General features: G+C 44.8%; 2 protein-coding genes across 5 annotated transcripts in view; one reads left to right on the plus strand and one right to left on the minus strand.

The window, feature by feature from the left end:
- The window catches only part of LOC147110317 (mitotic spindle assembly checkpoint protein MAD1-like), a 998,542-nt gene that overhangs the window by 431,348 nt on the left and 549,123 nt on the right, over nt 1–18,071 (plus strand). The gene's annotated exons all lie outside the window — the stretch shown is intronic.
- LOC147110318 (mitotic spindle assembly checkpoint protein MAD1-like) overlaps nt 1–18,071 on the minus strand; it is a 362,457-nt gene that overhangs the window by 320,220 nt on the left and 24,166 nt on the right. For all 4 annotated transcript variants that reach the window (XM_086000213.1, XM_086000210.1, XM_086000211.1 and 1 more), the window contains exons 8-9: nt 15,894–16,008; nt 14,663–14,724 (exon numbers count right to left, since the gene is read on the minus strand). In XM_086000213.1, the coding sequence (XP_085856339.1) occupies nt 14,663–14,724; nt 15,894–16,008 (177 nt within the window). The remainder of the gene's footprint in view (nt 1–14,662; nt 14,725–15,893; nt 16,009–18,071) is intronic.

The following is an 18,071-nucleotide window of genomic DNA, read 5'->3' on the forward strand; positions in this document are numbered from 1 at the left end:
ACAAACGTAGGCAAGTGGATCACTTCTGTTGCAAGATGCAATATTCTCAAATAACTGCACATGGAAGAGATTTATAGAAGGTTTTGCAAAAAATCTCAAGGCAGAATATCTATTGAAAAAGCAGCACTATTTATTGTGAATCAGGAAAGCTATGTAAATTAACAGTTCATGATGCCTATTGTTCAATTCTATGTTAGCATTGCTGTACAATTGTTTTGAGCAAGCTGCTGTGATGGATGAAGTTTTAGAGTAAACACACCAAACCAATTGTTGGGGTCTCGATGTTGAACCAACTGGTCATTTATGCACATAAATCACCATAAATGGTATAATGCATACATTACCCTCAACTTAGCATCACAGTTCCAAGGGCGAGTCGCAATGTTTTCAAACAGGCAAGGAAAATTATGAAATCAAATCATTGTACGGCACCACGACTTAAAAGACACCCTCTTTTCTATTATCATCTCCAACCACACCACACAGCACTACCAAATGCACACCCACTGAATTGCTAACAGGTACCTCGCTAGATAAATGAGGAATAACAACAACAAAAAACACTGGAAAAACTCAGCAGGCCAGGCAACATCCGTGGAGAGAGAAACAGAGTTAACGTTTCAGGTTGAAGACCATTCGTCAGATAAATGAGGCCTCATCTTCTCTAGCATTATTCAAAAGGTGTAGGGGTTACGGGGATCGGGTGGGATGTGTGTCGGTGCAGGCTCGATGGGCCGAAATGGCCTCTATCTGCACTGTGGGGTTTCTGTGATTCTGTGAAAAGCAGTTCACAACTCTGGAGAGAAGAACGCTTTCTCTAAAAATTGGAGATTCGGTTTTGTATCATGATTACAATAACACTGGCACCTTGCAGTGATTAATTACAAGACTTGGGCCCGTGACTTGTCATGTCCAAGTTTTGGTACCCGGGGGGAGGTTTGGAGGGGGGGTGGGGGGGGAAAGAGAGGGAGAGAGAAGCTTAATTTGGAACAGACATATTGATCAAATTCTGGATCAATAAGAAACAAAGCCCCAGGATCACAACAGTACTGCCTTATCAATGTAGGTTGCTCCTTTGGAATCAAGAAAGCCTTACAGTTCATTATGAGCCTATGTCACAGATAATTCATTAGACAAAGCCATTACTGAAGAAAAGTCTGTTGTGCTCCCGATGCCAAATGAAGAATCAATGACACCAACAATTGAGGCATGCAGTGAAGTTCAGCTTCTATCATCTAGATGGCCTGAAATAACGAGAGAATTTGCATTTATCAAACACCTTAATACACCTCTAAAATGTCCCAAAGCACTTACATACAAAGATACGTGTCGGACAGGAAAAGGCCAACTGGTCCATCCAGCCTGTCCCATATATTTGTGATGCCCCATGCATCAACAGACACCCACCCCACACGGAGCCATGCAATCTCCTGAGGTGAAAAACCAGATTAAAAAATCCAGGCCAATTAGGGACAAAAATCTGGACAATTCCTCTCCGACCCATTTAGGTCATCAAAACTAGTCCAAGAGACCACACTGACCGTGACATATTAGAATACCTAACTCTTGTACAAAGTGATCTCCACCCCATCCAGAAAGAGATATACTCTCTCTTGAAGGTATACAGCGAATTAGCGTTCACCGCATGAGCCGGCAGGTCAACTATTCGCCAGGAAACGAAGAACTACCTAACATCCTACCTACAAAAGCAAAATACTGCGGATGCTGGAAATCTGAAATAAAAACAGAAAATGCTGGAAATACTCAGCAGGTCAGGCAGCATCTGTGGGGAGAGAAACAGAGTTAACGTTTCAGGTCGATGACCCTTTGTCAGAACTGGAAAAAGCTGGATATAGAACAGGTTTTTAAGCAAGTGTAGGGGCAAGGAAAGTGGGGAGGGGAGGAAAGAACAAAAGGGAAGGTCTGTGATAGGATGGAAGGCAGGAGAGATTACCTAGTTCTGCTCTTGGGTAACTTGTAAGTGTGATTCCTGGCTAGCAGAGCCCAGGACTGGCTTTTTCAATGTTAAGGTTCATGCAGTGCGAAACTGTGAATGGGCTGTGCAGCCCCTTAAAGGGGCCGCGCATCCAAAAAGAAAATAAGAGGGAACATTGCCCCTGGCCCTCCCTAACTTGTCCAGTTGAAATAATTTGTCCACGTAATCACGGTCAAGGGAGGCATGTTCCCCTCTTCAAATAGTGCTATGAAATCAAAGAACTGCAACAGGCATAGAGCGCTTCGGTTTAACGTCTCACCCGAAGGACAGCACCTCCAGCAGTGCAGCACTCCCTCAATACTGCACTAACTTGTCAGCGTAGCTTATTGTTCAAATCCTGGAGTGGGGATTGAAGCCAGAAGCCTCTGACTGAAGAGGCAAGAGCGCTACTGACTGAGCCAAGTTTACACTCATCACAAAATAAACTCAAGATGTAAAGGTGCACCTATAGTACTCACTGACAGATATTTAAATCTAAGATACTCAGTGATTCTCTGTATCCGTCAATGTGTCTAAATACTTTCATTGGACTATACCCAATGCTATCAAAATAAAGCAAATTACAATCTCTAGAGGAACAATTGTTTAAACCATTGAAGGGATATTGGACTTGTTGCAGTAGTGTTGGTCTTAAGGTAATGTAGTGCAGGGTAATTTGTCTTAAGGAGGGAGAGGGTGTGAAACTCAATGGTGTTCAACTAAATTATATACTGTTGCACTAGGGGTGCCAAACTTCATTTAAACTCTGTATATAACCTTTGCACAGACGGTTAGTGTCTGATGTTGATAATGAAAGTAATCTATTTTGGAACTCTGGAAAATAAATTGCAGTTTGAAGAGCCTGTGTTAGATGTCTGCTAATTAAAAATCTACTGTGTACGAAAATGCTGAGCAGGTCACACATTCTGCTTCAAAACACTTTGAAAAATCCTGCACCAGGCTTTGCCAATGGGAAAACCCATTTTAAAAGGGTCAACATTTTACCTACAGTACCTGTTCCAGTGATGCTATGACAGGGGATTTCAGTGTTTGTTTCTGAGCTAACTTCAGATAATTATATTTAATAGCATAGAATGTAGGGGCACTGGAAAAGGTGCAAAAAAAGATTTACAAGGATGATAACGGAACTGAACAACTATAACCATCAGGAAAGACAGTACAGGCTGGGGCTCTTTTCTCTGGGGGGAAAAAAAAAGGTTGAGGGGTGACCCGAGAGGTCTTTGGGGTTTCACAGGGTAGACATAAACAAGATGTTTCCACTTGTAAGCGAGTCCAAAATTAGGGGACATAAATACAAGATAGTCACTCATAAATCCAATAAGGAATTCAGGAGAAACTTCTTAACCAGAGAATGGTTAGAGTGTGGAACTTGCTATCACATGGAGTAGTTTTCCCCAAACACTCCTCTTTTATATTTTTGAACTCCTGTAGCTCAGGAGTCGGTTCAGATCTGTGGTAAATTGTGAAATTAAGTTCAGTAAATCTGGTGGATTACAGATTTACACCGCCCCCAGGCTAGGGAGTGGACTAAAATATCCAGGGCCCCTAATCAACTATCTAGCAACTCCTGGATGTTTGAGAACAGAATCCAGACTTGGCAGTTATCGTTTCATGGTCTAATAGCCCTTCTGCAATTAAGACTGACTTGTACAGCCAGTTGAGCAAGGTACCAGAAGGTCACGTGTACCCCAAGAAATTAGAGGGAAAATTAGAAATAGGGAAAGATGTAGTTGCAAACCTTAGAAGGAATACTGACAAACCCTGTGATCAGGCCACCTGCCTATACTCAATGGTGTGTAGCACAAGAACTTCTGAAAATGCAGAAAACACTGGGCGGGGATAGGGGGTGGGGAAAGAGAGGAGAGCCGACTTCTTTAGCAGATCATCATCCTTCAAGCGGAGGAGAAAGCACAAACTATATACGAATATTGTAGAATACCTAAAATATCTAATCATTTAAGCTCAGGCACAGACTAAAATCCCAGTGCAATTCTGTTGGATAGCTAGCACATATCACTCATCCGACTCAGGTATAGACCAGAAACCTCACTGAGCTATTGCCAGCCATCTATTATACATCGTCCATCAATCTCTGGAATAGACCGAAACGTCATTGGGATATTGCTGCTTATCTATTACACATCATCCATCAGACCCATGCGGAGGTTAAACTCCAGTGGGATATCATGCGATAACCTAATGATGGAAGTACACTGCTAGATAAGGCCCACTTTATGGTAGGTCTAAACAAAAAAAATTTAAAAATCAAAATCAAACTATAATTTAACCATGGAACTTCAATTTCAGCACCCGCCCCAAGTTCTTCCTTTTAACATATAACACATGTGAAAATAAAAATTCAATGGTATTTTACAAGGATCTTAAGCTGATTTTTCTATTAAGCCAAGATCCGTGCTAGTGACGCTGGCTCTCTCAGCCAGCTGCAACCCGAAAGCAAACGCGCTAAACTTGCAACGGCCAGTGGCCGTAAAGTTCCCATTTCTAACCACATCTTCCTGGCCTCTGACCTTAACGTATCCCAGGATGCAGCTGCCTGTGCGAGACTTGCGTGTCGGGAGCCAGTACCACCAGCACGAGTCTTCGCCCAGCATAAAAACAACGCGAGCTATAGCCCAACATAAAAGCAACTTCACTATACTGTAGCCACTGCTGGGTAAGTAAGTCATAATTACCGAATCATACCTTACAACCAATGTCCCAGACACCACCATCACCATCCCTGGGTATGTCCTGTCCCACCGGCAGGACAGACCCACCAGCGGTGGTGGCACCGTGGTATACAGTCGGGAGGGAGTAGCCCTGGGAGTCCTCAACATTGACTCGGGACCCCATGAGGTCTCATGGCATCAAGTCAAACATGGGCAAGGAAACCTCCTGCTAATTACCACCTACCGCCCTCCCTCAGCTGATGAATCAGTACTCCTTCATGTTGAACACCAATTGGAAGAAGCACAGAGTAGCAAGGGCACAAAATGTCCTCTGGGTGGGGGACTTCAATGTCCATCACCAAGAGTGGCTCGGTAGCACCACAACTGACCGAGCTGGCCGAGTTCTGAAGGTCATAGCTGCCAGACTGGGTCTGCGACAGGTGGTGAGGGAACCAACAAGAGGGAAAAACCTACTTGATCTCGTCCTCACCAATCTACCTGTTGCAGATGCATCTGTCCATGACAGCATTGGTGGAAGTGACCACCGCACAGTCCTTGTGGAGATGAAGTCCCGTCTTCATGTTGAGGATACCCTCCACCGTGTTGTGTGGCACTACCACCATGCTAAACGGGACAGATTTCAAACAGATCTGGCACCTCAAAACTGGGCATCCATGAGGCGCTGTGGGCCATCAGCAGCAGCAGAATTGTATTCAACCACAATCTGTAACCTCATGGCCCGGCATATCCCTCACTCTACCATTACCATCAAGCCGGGAGATCAACCCTGGTTTAACGAAGAGTGCAGGAGAGCATGCCGGGAACAGCACCAGGCATACCGAAAAATGAGGTGTCAACCTGTTGAGGCTACAACACAGGACTACTTGCATGCCAAACAACGGAAGCAACATGTGATAGACAGAGCTAAGCGATCTCACAACCATCGGATCAAATCAAAGCTCTGCAGTCCTGCCACATCCAGTCGTGAGTGGTAGTGGACAATTAAACAGTTAACAGGAGGAGGAGGCTCCAAAAATATCCCCATCCTCAATGATGGTGGAGCTCAGCACGTGAGTGCAAAAGACAAGGCTGAAGCATTCGCAACTATCTTCAGCCAGAAGTGCCGAGTGGATGATCCATCTCGGCCTCCTCCGGAGGTCCCCAGCATCACAGATGCCAGTCTTCAGCCCATTCAATTCACTCCACGTGATGTCAAGAAACGGCTGAAGACACTGGATACTGCAAAGGCTATGGGCCCTGACAACATTCCAGCAATAGTACTGAAGACTTGTGCTCCAGAACTAGCTGCGCCCCTAGCCAAGCTGTTCCAGTACAGCTACAACACTGGCATCTACCCGGCAATGTGGAAAATTGCCCAAGTATGTCCTGTCTACAAAAAGCAGGACAAATCCAATCCAGCCAATTACCGTCCCATCAGTCTACTCTCAATCATCAGCAAAGTGATGGAAGGTGTCGTCGACAGTGCTATCAAGCGGCACTTACTCAGCAATAACCTGCTAACTGACGCCCAGTTTGGGTTCCGCCAGGGCCACTCAGCTCCTGACCTCATTATAGCCTTGGTCCAAACATGGACAAAAGAGCTGAATTCCAGAGGTGAGGTGAGAGTGACTGCCCTTGACATCAAGGCAGCATTTGATCGAGTGTGGCATTAAGGAGCCCTAGCAAAACTGAAGTCAATGGGAATCAAGGGGAAAACTCTCCACTGGTTGGAATCATACCTAGCACAAAGGAAGTTGGCTGTGGTTGTTGGAGGTCATTCATCTCAATCACATGACATCACTGCAGGAGTTCCTCAGGGCAGTGTCCTAGGCCCAACCATCTTCAGCTGTTTCATCAATGACCTTCCCTCCATCATAAGGTCAGAAGTGGGGATGCTTGCTGATGATTGCACACTGTTCAGCACCATTCGAGACTCGTCAGATACTGATGCAGTCTGTGTCCATATGCAGCAAGACCTGGACAACATTCAGACTTGGGCTGACAAGTGGCAAGTAACATTCGCACCACACAAGTGCCAGGCAATGACCATCTCCAACAAGCGAGACTCTAACCATCTCCCCATGACATTCAATGGCATTACCATCGCTGAATCCCCCACTATCAACATCCTGGGGGTTACCATTGATCAGAAACTGAACTGGACCAGCCATATAAATACTGTGGCTACAAGAGCAGGCCAGAGGCTGGGAATTCTGTGGCGAGTGTCTCACCTCCTGACTCCCCAAAGCCTTTCCACCATCTACAAGGCACAAGTCAGGAGTGTGATGGAATACTCTCCACTTGCCTGGACGAGTGCAGCTCCAACAACACTCAAGAAGCTCGACACCATTCAGGATAAAGCAGCCCGCTTGATTGGCACTCCATCCACCACCTTCAACAGTCACTCCCTCCACCACCGGCGCACCGTAGCTGCAGTGCGTACCATCTACAAGATGCACTGCAGCAACTCGCCAAAGCTCCTTCAACAGCACCTCCCAAACCCGCGACCTCTACCACTTAGAAGGACAAGGGCAGCAGACGCATGGGAACATCACCACCTACAAGTTCCCCTCCAAGCCACACACCATCCTGACTTGAACCTGTATCGCCGTTCCTTCACTGTCGCTGGGCCAAAATCCTGGAACTCCCTTCCTAACAGCATTGTGGGTGTACCTACACCATATGGACTGCAGCGGTTCAAGAAGGCGGCTCACCACCATCTTCTCAAGGGCAATTAGGGATGGGCACTAAATGCAGGCCTAGCCAGCGACGCCCACATCCCATCAATGAATAAAAAAAAAGTAAACTGATCTTTGCAGGCATAATGTCAAACGTGCATCATGAATGCTGCAAAAACTATGCAAGTGCTCCAAATTTAACAAGTGTTCTGTAACAGAAGCAGCTGCATTTAAAGTTTTCATTAATTTAAATGAACGTCAATTACACTACATATGCTGTCTATTACAGTTAGGCAGTAAGCGGAAATATATATTAAAAAAAACATTGCTAATGAGCCAAAGAGTGAGGCCTCCGGAGCCAGACAGGGCTGCAGGAACACACTCTCTGCCACAATGACAACACTGCCCCCTGCTGCACCAAATTAGCACTACAGCAAATCTAGCTGAAGCCTCGATACATCTGTTGAAAGAGAGTGAGGAAAGTCCAACCCATTTGTTAACCACATCCAGTCCTTACCCCATTATATCCCAAAACCAGCTCTACACACCAAGTGACCCACTCGCACCTATCCTGCTACAGAAGCCCCCATCTACACCTTCATCGCTTCAAGGAACTCTCAAAATGCCTTCCCCACCTCTGATCTTGCAGAAATTTTGGCTAATCCAGATTCTGCAGCCCAAGACCTCACCCGCACAAGTTCCGCACATCCATCATGCCCATCTTCTCCCGACTGCACTGGTTCCCTGCCCCCAGCAAATCGATTTCAAGATCCTCATCTTTAAGTCACTTCATGGGCTCGCCCCACCCTATTATGGAAAACTTCTTGTATGTCCCATCCTGCACCTTCAGTTCCCGACTCCCCTCCTGTCTCTGCTCCACCATCAGTGGGAGTCCAATATGCTCCTGCTCCTTCCTTTCTAGAATTACTAACTTACTACTTTCCCTACTATGGTGCTTAGTGGTAGTCGTCTTACCTCAAGAGTCAAAAGGTCATGGGTTCAAGTCCCACTCCAGAGACTTAAGCACAAAATCTAGGCTGACACTCCAGTGCAGTACTGAGGGAGTGCTGCACTGTCGGTGGTGCCGTCTTTCAGATGAGACGTTAAACTGAGGCCCCGTCTGCCCTCTCAGGTGGACGTAAAAGATTCTATGGCACTATTTCAAAGAAAAACAGGGGAGTTCTCCCTGGTGTCCTGGCCAATATTTGTCCCTCAACCAACATCACAAAAAGATTATCTGGTCATTAGCTCATTGGTGTTTGTGGGAGTTTGCTGTGCACAAATTGTCTGACCGTTGGCTGCAGTGCACCAGTGACCTAATTCTCGGGAATGTAGCCGGGCAAGTGGTAGACGTGTCAGTAGGAGAGCATTGTGGTGACAGTGACCATAATTCAGTGAGATTTAAGGTTGCCATGGAAAAGGACAAGGATGGACCGGAAATAAAGGTTCTAAATTGGGGGAAGGCCGATTTTAATATGATAAGACAGGATCTGGCCAAAGTGGACTGGAATCAGCTACTTGTAGGAAAATCCACATCAGAGCAGTGGGAGTCTTTCGGAAAGGAAACAGAGAGAGTACAACGCCAACATGTTCCCATAAAGGTCAAGGGTGGCACCAACAAGCCCAGGGAACCCTGGATGTCAAGGGATATACAAGGATGGATTAGGAAAAAAAAGGGAGGCTTTTGGCAGATACAAAGGACTAAAAACAGTGGAAGCCCTAGAGGAATATAGAAAGTGCAGGGGGGTACTTAAAAAAGAAATTAGGAGAGTGAAGAGGGGGCATGAAATAACACTGGCAGGCCAAATAAAGGAAAATCCCAAGGTGTTTTATAAGTATATTAAGGGCAAGAGGCTAAACCAGGGAAAGAGTAGGGCCCATTAGGGACCAAAGTGGCAATCTGTGTGTAGAGCCGGAAGATGTGGGTGAGGTTTTAAATGAATATTTTGCATCTGTGTTCACTATGGAGAAGGACAATGTAGGCATAGAAATCAAGCAGGGGGATTGTGATATACTTGAACAAATTAGTATTGAGAGGGAGGAGGTACTAGCGGTTTTAGTGGGCTTAAAAGTGGATAAATCCCCAGGCCCAGATGAGATGTATCCCAGGCTGCTGTGTGAGGCAAAGGAGGAGATTGCAGGGGCTCCGACACAAATTTTCAGAACCTCTCTGGCCACAGGGGATGTGCCAGAGGACTGGAGAACAGCTAACGTAGTACCATTATTCAAGAAGGGTAGTAGGGATAAACCAGGGAATTCCAGGCCAGTGAGCCGAACATCAATTGGAAAAAATTCTGGGGGACAGAATTAGTTTCCACTTGGAGAGGCAAGGATTAATCAAGGATAGTCAGCATGGCTTTGTCAGGGGGAGATCATGTCTAAGCAATTTGATTGAATTTTTCGAGGGGGTGACTAGGTGTGTGGATGAAGGTAGTTTACATGGACTTCAGTGAGGCTTTTGACAAAGTCCCACATGGGAGACTGGTCAAGAAGGTAAGAGCCCATGGGATCCAGGGCAATTTGGCACATTGGATCCAAAATTGGCTTAGTGGCAGGAGGCAGAGGGTGATGGTCGAAGGTTGTTTTTGTGACTGGAAGCCTGTGTCCAGTGGTGTACCGCAAGGATTGGTGCTGGGTCCTTTGCTGTTTGTTGTGTACATTAATGATTTAGATATGAATGTAGGAGGTATGATCATTAAGTTCGCAGATGACACAAAAATTGGTGGAGTGCTAAATAGCGAGGAGGGAAGCCTCAGGCTACAGGACGATATAGACGGGTTGGTCAGATGGGCAGAACAGTGGCAAATGGAATTTAACCCTGAAAAGTGTGAGGTGATGCATTTTGGGAAGACCAACAAGGCAAGGGAATACACAATGAATGGTAGGACCCTAGGAAGGACAGAGGATCAGAGAGACATTGGTGTGCATGTACATAGATCCCTGAAGGCAGCAGAACAGGTAGATAAGGTGGTTAAAAAGGCATATGGGATACTTGCCTTCATTAGCCGAGGCATAGAATATAAGAGCAGGGAGGTTATGATGGAGCTGTACAAAACGCTGGTTAGGCCACAGCTGGAATACTGTGCAGTTCTGGTCACCACACTATAGGAAGGATGAGATTGCTTTGGAGAGGGTGCAGAGGAGATTTATCACAGAAATCACAGCTATGAAGAGAGACCGGACAGGCTGGGGTTGTTTTCCTTGGAGCAGAGAAGGCTGAGGGGGGACCTGAATGAGGTGTACAAAATTATGAAGGGCATAGATAGGGTAGATAGAAAGGAACTTTTCCCCTTAGTAGTGGGGTCAATAACCAGGGGGCATAGTTTCAAAGTAAGGGGCAGGAGGTTTAGAGGGGATTTGAGGAAAAACTTTTTCACCCAGCGGGTGGTTGGAATCTGGAACTCACTGCCTGAAAGGGTGGTAGAGGCAGGAACCCTCACAGCATTCAAGAAGCATTTAGATGAGCACTTGAAACGCCATAGCATACAAGGCTACGGGCCAAGTGCTGGAAAATGGGATTAGAATAGACAGGGCTTGATGGCTGGTGCGGACACGATGGGCCGAAGGGCCTCTTTCTGTGCTGAATAACTCTATGACTATACTTCAATAGTACTTCATTGGCTGTAAAGCGCTTTGGGACATCCTGAAGCCATGAACGGCACTGTATAAATGCATCTTTCTTTTTTTACTTCCTAAAGTTTCCTATAAAACCTCTCTTCGATCATACCTTCAATCACCCCTCCCCAAATTCTTTCAGTCCACCTCTTCCCCTTGTAATGTATTCCGATACAGCCATTTACCACGTGAGCAGTGCTGCAGCAATGCGAGTTACTGTTGATTCTTAGAATAGCCAGACAGTCCAACCTTGGCCTTCAGATGTGTATCAACACATCAACAAGTCCCCCTTGGTAAACCTATCCGAGGGCTTACTGGAGAAAATTTAACTTTCTTGTCTGTTTTAAGAAGGTGCTTCTTGTTTTCAAGCAAAAGTTCCAAAAAAAGTAATCACTTCATTATTCTAATTTAGGACCAGGCAGAGCGTGCAAGTACTAATCATAACACAGCCCAGTTCTAAACCCACAAAAAGCTTCCCCAATCCCAAAACAACACACGGGTGCATAAATCCATTAACACATATCGCGTACTAATATTACAGTACAAAATCTGTTTAGGAAATACTGCTGATAAATGACCACAATTTAGTTGAAAACATGTTATTTGCTACAAGAATTGACTATGCTTCCTTCTACCATCTGAACTGGAACATGGGCTCAAGGGTCAGAGAGTTTAGCTCAAACATAGCATTTTTCTAAATGTCAAGTTCTCAACAAAGTTTATAATGAGTTATAGTATGTGCAGAGATTCAAATACATGTCCCTCAAGTCCTCACAAGGACATGACATTACCAATATCCAAGTTGTTCACTTTGAACAAAGCAAGTGTCTTCATCGTATCCAACATTTGCCCCTTTAACTCTTTCCTTTTTCTGAACAGGGTGCAATTCCAGGAAAGTTGGCAGTCTTCCAGAACCTACTTGGTAGCAGTCAGGAGCAGGAATCCTGAATAATTTTTCCCCTCTCTAACTTAGGAATGCTGTCCACCAAGTTAGACATAATTCCGCAGACAAGAGTAGGTAGAGGGCTTGCTCCCATGCCTCCCTCACAGCCACTGCGTCACTGGGTATTTAGAGCTTCACAAGACGTGCCAGGGTGATTCCTGCCAATTTTTCTGCCCCTTCTTTGAGATGAGAGAAGATAGAGAACTGTGGAGGCCCACATGCAGTCTTCTACAGTACTGCACATCGATACAGCACCATAAACTTGAGTCCATTCAAAACTCTGCTACCCGTATCCTAAAGAAAGACAGACTTGCATTTATAAAGCGCCTCTCATGACCTCAGGATGTCCCAAAGCGCTTTACAGCCAATTAATTACTTTTTGAAGTGTAGCCACTGTTGTTGTGTAGGAAACGCAGCAACCAATTTGCCCACAGCAAGCTCCCACAAACAGCAGTGTGATAATGACCAGATAATATTTTTTTTTGATTATGTTGATTGAGGGATAAATCCCCTGCTCTTCTTCAAAATAGTGCTGTGGGATCTTTTACATCCACTGGAGAGCAGATTGGGCCTCGGTTTAACATCTCATCTGAAAGACGGCAGTTCCGACAGTTCAGCACTCCCTCGGGACTGAACTGGAGTGTCAGCCTAGATTTCTGTGCTCAAGTCACTGGAGTGGGACTTGAACCCACAACCTTCTGACTGAGAGGCGAGAGTGCTGCCAACTGAGCCACGTCTAACTCACACCATGTCCCCTTCACCCATCACTCCCGTGCTCGCTGACCTACATTGACTCCCGTTCCAGCAATGCCTCGATTTTGAAATTCTCATTCTTGTTTTCAAATCCCTCCATGGCCTCACCCCTCCCTCTCTGTAACCTCCGCTAGCCCTCCGAGATCTGCACATTCCACCAATTCTGGACTCTTGCACATCCCTGATTTTCATTGCTCCACCATTGGCGGCCGTGCCTTCAGCTGCCTGGGACCTAAGCTCTGGAATTCCCTCCCTAAACCTCTTTGCCTCTCTCTCCTCCTTTAAAGAAGCTCCTTAAAACCTACCTCTTTGACCAAGCTTTTGGTCACTTGTTCTAATATCTCCCTATGTCGCTCAGTGTCAAATTTTGTTTGAGCGCCTTGGGACTTTTTACTACATTAAAGGCGTTATATAAACACAAGTTGTTGGTGTTGTAAAGTAAGTTACTCTTTTACGTCAGCTCTTTAGTCTAACTTACAGCTTCAGCTAGCGGTGGCAGAGAAGTTTTGCGAATAGCTACTGGTGGGTTATGCATTTTGTTTCAAAGTCATTGCAAGCAGGCATGGGTTAAGGGGAGAAATAAGAACATGGGAGTCGCACATCTGAAAAAAACTGAATCTTAATAGCACAACCTCAGTCCTTTATTGAAGAATTACTTTCAAATTCTGAGTTCACTTCAGCCATACCCAAAGAGAAACTAACTAACATCTTATAACTTGCATAAATCTAACAAAATTTCTTTGGCAGTTTCTTAAATTCAGATTGGTCAGCTCACTTGGAGAACCTCTCACTCACTGAACATAATTAAGTATTAATAAGTATTTACAATGCACTGAACCACAATTACTACTCATGTGGCACTCTAAAGGATGGAATTAAAAATGTTACTCCCACGCTAGTGACAAAATGTCTTCAATCTCCACCAATCCCCTTTCAGTTTGTTGCATTAACATTGGAACTTAGTCCCCTTCTCTTACTGCCTCAGTTTCTCCTCCCATCTTCTTCACAAGAGATGCACAATTTAACTAATTACTTCTTCCCGATGTATCTAGTTCTCTCTCCTACTCTTTTCAACCTTGGTGGTGAACTGCACTATTGGTACTAGCGCCTCACAGATTTTGCAATTAAAAGTGATACTGCCCCACGCTTGTTTTTAATGGTTCCATTTGTGAGATAGACCACCACTCACAAGTAACAAAGCTTTAGGTAGTTTATGATTGTCTTTAATCACAAAAAAAACAATTTAAAGGAAATCCATATCCTGTTGTCTAACGATGGAGATGACGTATTCAGAAGTTGAATCACTAGCTTCTATATCCAGTATAAAGTGCAACAAAATGAACAGTCAGGTTGGTGCAGATCTAACCTTCAGGGAAAACTATTGATAAATCAACGTCGTTAGAGGTTAAAAAGGAAAAAGACAAATGCTGGAAATTTGGATGAAAAAGTAATATGGAAAAAGTTGCAAGTGCACAGCATGTCAGACAGCCTCTGCAAGAGAAAAGGTTGGTCCGCCCAAAACATTAACTTTCTATAGAACTGGTGGAGTATGACAGCTGAAACACGACCTTTCCTCTTTCCAAGGACAACTGACTGGCTGTGCATTCCCGACATTTTCTGGTTTTATTTCAATGCCTTTTTCAGCTGATAATGTCACAAAGGGCCACGTGTGAGTGATTACAGTTGAGATGCAACTAAATCAGTATGAGACAGTTAGTGTAGTTAGATTGTCCTGAACTCTTAAGTTGAGTTTGCATTCTGCATCAGCAAGATACTGGTTGTCAAGTCTCAACTTTCGACACATAATACTGTAGATGGAACGGACACTGCACTATGGAGTCCATTCAGCCTCATTTAACACAGTAGGAAGCACAGTGGTGAATGTTCATATGGGAGAGATACAACACAGGCAGCAGACAGAGTAAAAGGAGGAAAACACAAAAATGTTACCAATGCTGTTGGCTGCCTTTCTTTTAAAAAAGGTCACATTTTTGCTGCAGAATCTTACCGGATATTTAGTCCTGAGGCTTGTTCCACATTCTCCCAACTTCGCAATTTTGCCAGCAATTTCTAAAATATGAAAAATAAAGCAGCAACGTAACCTGAAAATCATTCCTTGGTTAAAAGTCTTCAAATTAAAAGAAATTAACATGTAGAATAGAATTGTAGAATTTTACAACAGAGAAAAAGAGGCCTTTTAGCCCATCACAGCTGAACCAACTTTCAAAGCACTATGCAACTGGTCCCAGGACCCTTCCACATCCCTTTTTACATTTTACCCTTTCAAATATTTATCCACTTCCTTTTTAAAAGCTAGGAGGGATTCTGCTTCCATCACTGTTTCTGGTAAGCCAATTTAAGTATTAATTTTTTTCCATCTTCTCGCTCTGTTCTTTTAGTGAACATCTCAATGTATGCCCAGTTACCCATTTACTGACCACTGGAAATAGTTCCCAATTTACCTCATCAAAGCACCTTTATCAGTTCTCCGCTTAACCTTTGCTGTTCTGATGAAAAGAACCCCTTTCTCTCATCTCTCTTCATAACTTAAAGCCTCTCATACCTGGTATCATCTTTGCAAATTCCTTCTGTACTCACTACATGGTCATGAAATCTGTCCCAAAGTAAGGCACTAGAAACTGTACTTAATGTCTGGGGTTTGGGGAACCAAAATGTTTTGTTTTAGCTGCATACTCACTACAGAATAGAAAGAGACTGGCCATCTCTAGTTTTATATTGGACCCCTAGTGCTGGCATATACTCAAATCCACCAACGGTATAGGCAAACGGGAGGGAATGTCTTATGGTCTCAGAGCAACTAATTCGGTCCATTTCACCTGACCACATCATGACAATTATTATAGTCATAGAGATATACAGCACAGAAAGAGGCCCTTCGGCCCATCGTGTCCGCGCCGGCCATCAAGCCCTGTCTATTCTAACCCCATTTTCCAGCACTTGGTCCGTAGCCTTGTATGCTATGGCGTTTCAAGTGCTCATCTAAATGCTTCTTGAATGCTGTGAGGGTTCCTGCCTCTACCACCCTTTCAGGCAGTGAGTTCCAGATTCCAACCACCCTCTGGGTGAAAAAGTTTGTCCTCAAATCCCCTCTAAACCTCCTGCCCCTTACCTTGAAACTATGCCCCCTGGTTATTGACCCCTCTACTAAAGGGGAAAAGTTCCTTATCTGGGAAAGGGGGAAAGGAGAAACCTTAAATTCAAAAGGAACAAATATGAACCTCTTTCTCCAGCTCCAAAGTAACCTTCTCTTCCTGTAACTTCTCAAGGCGTACAAGCTTTTTGCGAAGACTTTCCATTTCCTCCTTGAGCAGTGAATTGTTATCTTCCATCTCCCTGTTTACAGAGGACAGGATTAGTTTAAGATATTGCGGCGTCTTTCATTCCTCACTCCTACATGAAGAGCTGAAGTTATTTTAGACAGCAACTTCAAACCAGCACAAGTTCAGAAAGCTTCAGAATATGACACATTTTACACTTCAAGGCAAAAACACTTGCTCTGAAAACTGGATGGTGCAGCACACTGTCCCGTCACCCATGAGATCAGGGTCTAAATTTCAGATTGATAGGATGAAGGTGGACTGTAAAGGTCTAAAAGTGAAATAAGTTTAGGGTATCTTCAATTGGATTCAAGTCCACACAAAAAAAACCTCATCTTACTTTGGCACTAAGTTGACAATCTCACTCAAAAATACCGTATTGACGGTGGTACGAGAAATGGACAGAGCACTAGAGCACAATAGGCATTCTCTTCTAAGACAGGGATTAAGACATATTGCCAGCAAAGGGGGAGGGGAAAGAGCTGCTCTGGTCAGTATGAGTAACGATATTAGAAATGCAGTCAAAAAGAACTTCTTTACAATTTACCACATATTGCAACAACAACAATTTGTATTTATATAGCACTTTTAATGTAGTAAAATGTCTAAGGCGCTTTCACAGGAGTGTTACAAGACAAAATTTGACAGGGATCCCATAAGAAGAAATTAGGGCAGATAACCAAAAGCTTGGTCAAACAGGTAGGTTTTAAGGAGTGCTTTAAAGGAGGAAAGAGAGGTAGAGAGGCTGGGACGTTTAGGGAGGGAGTTCCAGAGCTTAGGGCCGAAACAGCTGAAGGCACGGCCACCAATGGTTGAGCGATTATAATCAGGGATGCTCGCGAGGGCAGAACAGTCTGGTTCAGCCTCAGACAGATGCTAGGGAGTGGCTAGTAAATGGAGTTTGTGGCAGGGAACGAAGACAATGGCTTCGGTGTTCCCAAAATTTAATTGGAGAAAATTTCTGCTCATCTAGTACAGGATGTCGGACAAGCAGTCTGACAATTTACAGACCGTGGAGGGGTCGAGAAGTGGTGGAGAGTTAGAGCTGGGTGTCGTCAGCGTACATGTAGAAACGGACGCCTTGTTTTTGGATGATGTCGCCAAGGGGCAGCAGGTGAGAAATAGGAAGGGGCCGAGGATAGATCTTTGGGGGACCTCAGAGGTAACGATGCGGGAGTGGGAGGAGAAGCCATTGCAGGTGATTTTCTGGCTACGATTAGCTAGATAAGAATGGAACCAGGTGAGTTCAGTCCCACCCAGCTGGACGATGGTGGAGTGGCGTTGGAGGAGGATGGAGTGGCCAACCGTGTCAAAGACTGCAGACAGGTCGAGAAGGGATAGTTTACCTTTGTCAGTCACAAAGGATGTCGTTTGTGACTTTGATGAGAGCCGTTTCGGTATTGTGGCGGGGCAGAAACAGGATTGGAGGGATTCAAACATGGAGTTCCGGGAAAGATGGGCACAGATTTGGGAGGCGACAACACATTCAAGGACTTTGGAGCGGAAAGGGAGGTTGGAGATGGGGCTGTAGTTTGCAAGGATGGATGGGTCAAGGTTTGAGAGGGGTGATGACGGCAGATTTGAAGGAGAGGGGGACAGTACCGGAGAAGATAACATAAGAAACAGGAGCAGGAGTAGGCCATTTGGCCCCTCGAGCCTGCTCCGCCATTCAATAAAATCATGGCTGATCTTCTACCTCATCTCCACTTTCCTGCACTATCCCCATATCCCTTGATTCCCTTAATATTCAAAAATCTATTGATCTCTGTCTTGAACATACTCAAAGACTGAGCCTCCACAGCCCTCTGGGGTAGAGAATTCCAAAGATTCACCACCCTCTGAGTGAAGAAATTTCTCCTCATCTCAGTCCTAAATGGCTGACCCCTTATTCCGAGACTGTGACCCCTGGTTCTAGACTCCCCAGCATCTACCCTGTCAAGCCCTGTAAGAATTTTGTATGTTTCAATGAGATCACACCTTATTCTTCTAAACTCGAGAGAATATTAGGCCTAATCTACTCAATCTCTCCTCATAGCACAATCCCCCCATCCCAGGAACCAGTCTGGTGAACCTTTGTTG

This window comes from Somniosus microcephalus, chromosome 11, assembly GCF_052327205.1.
Source record: "Somniosus microcephalus isolate GS21.2 chromosome 11, FLI_Smic_1.0, whole genome shotgun sequence".
Lineage (NCBI taxonomy): Eukaryota > Metazoa > Chordata > Chondrichthyes > Squaliformes > Somniosidae > Somniosus > Somniosus microcephalus.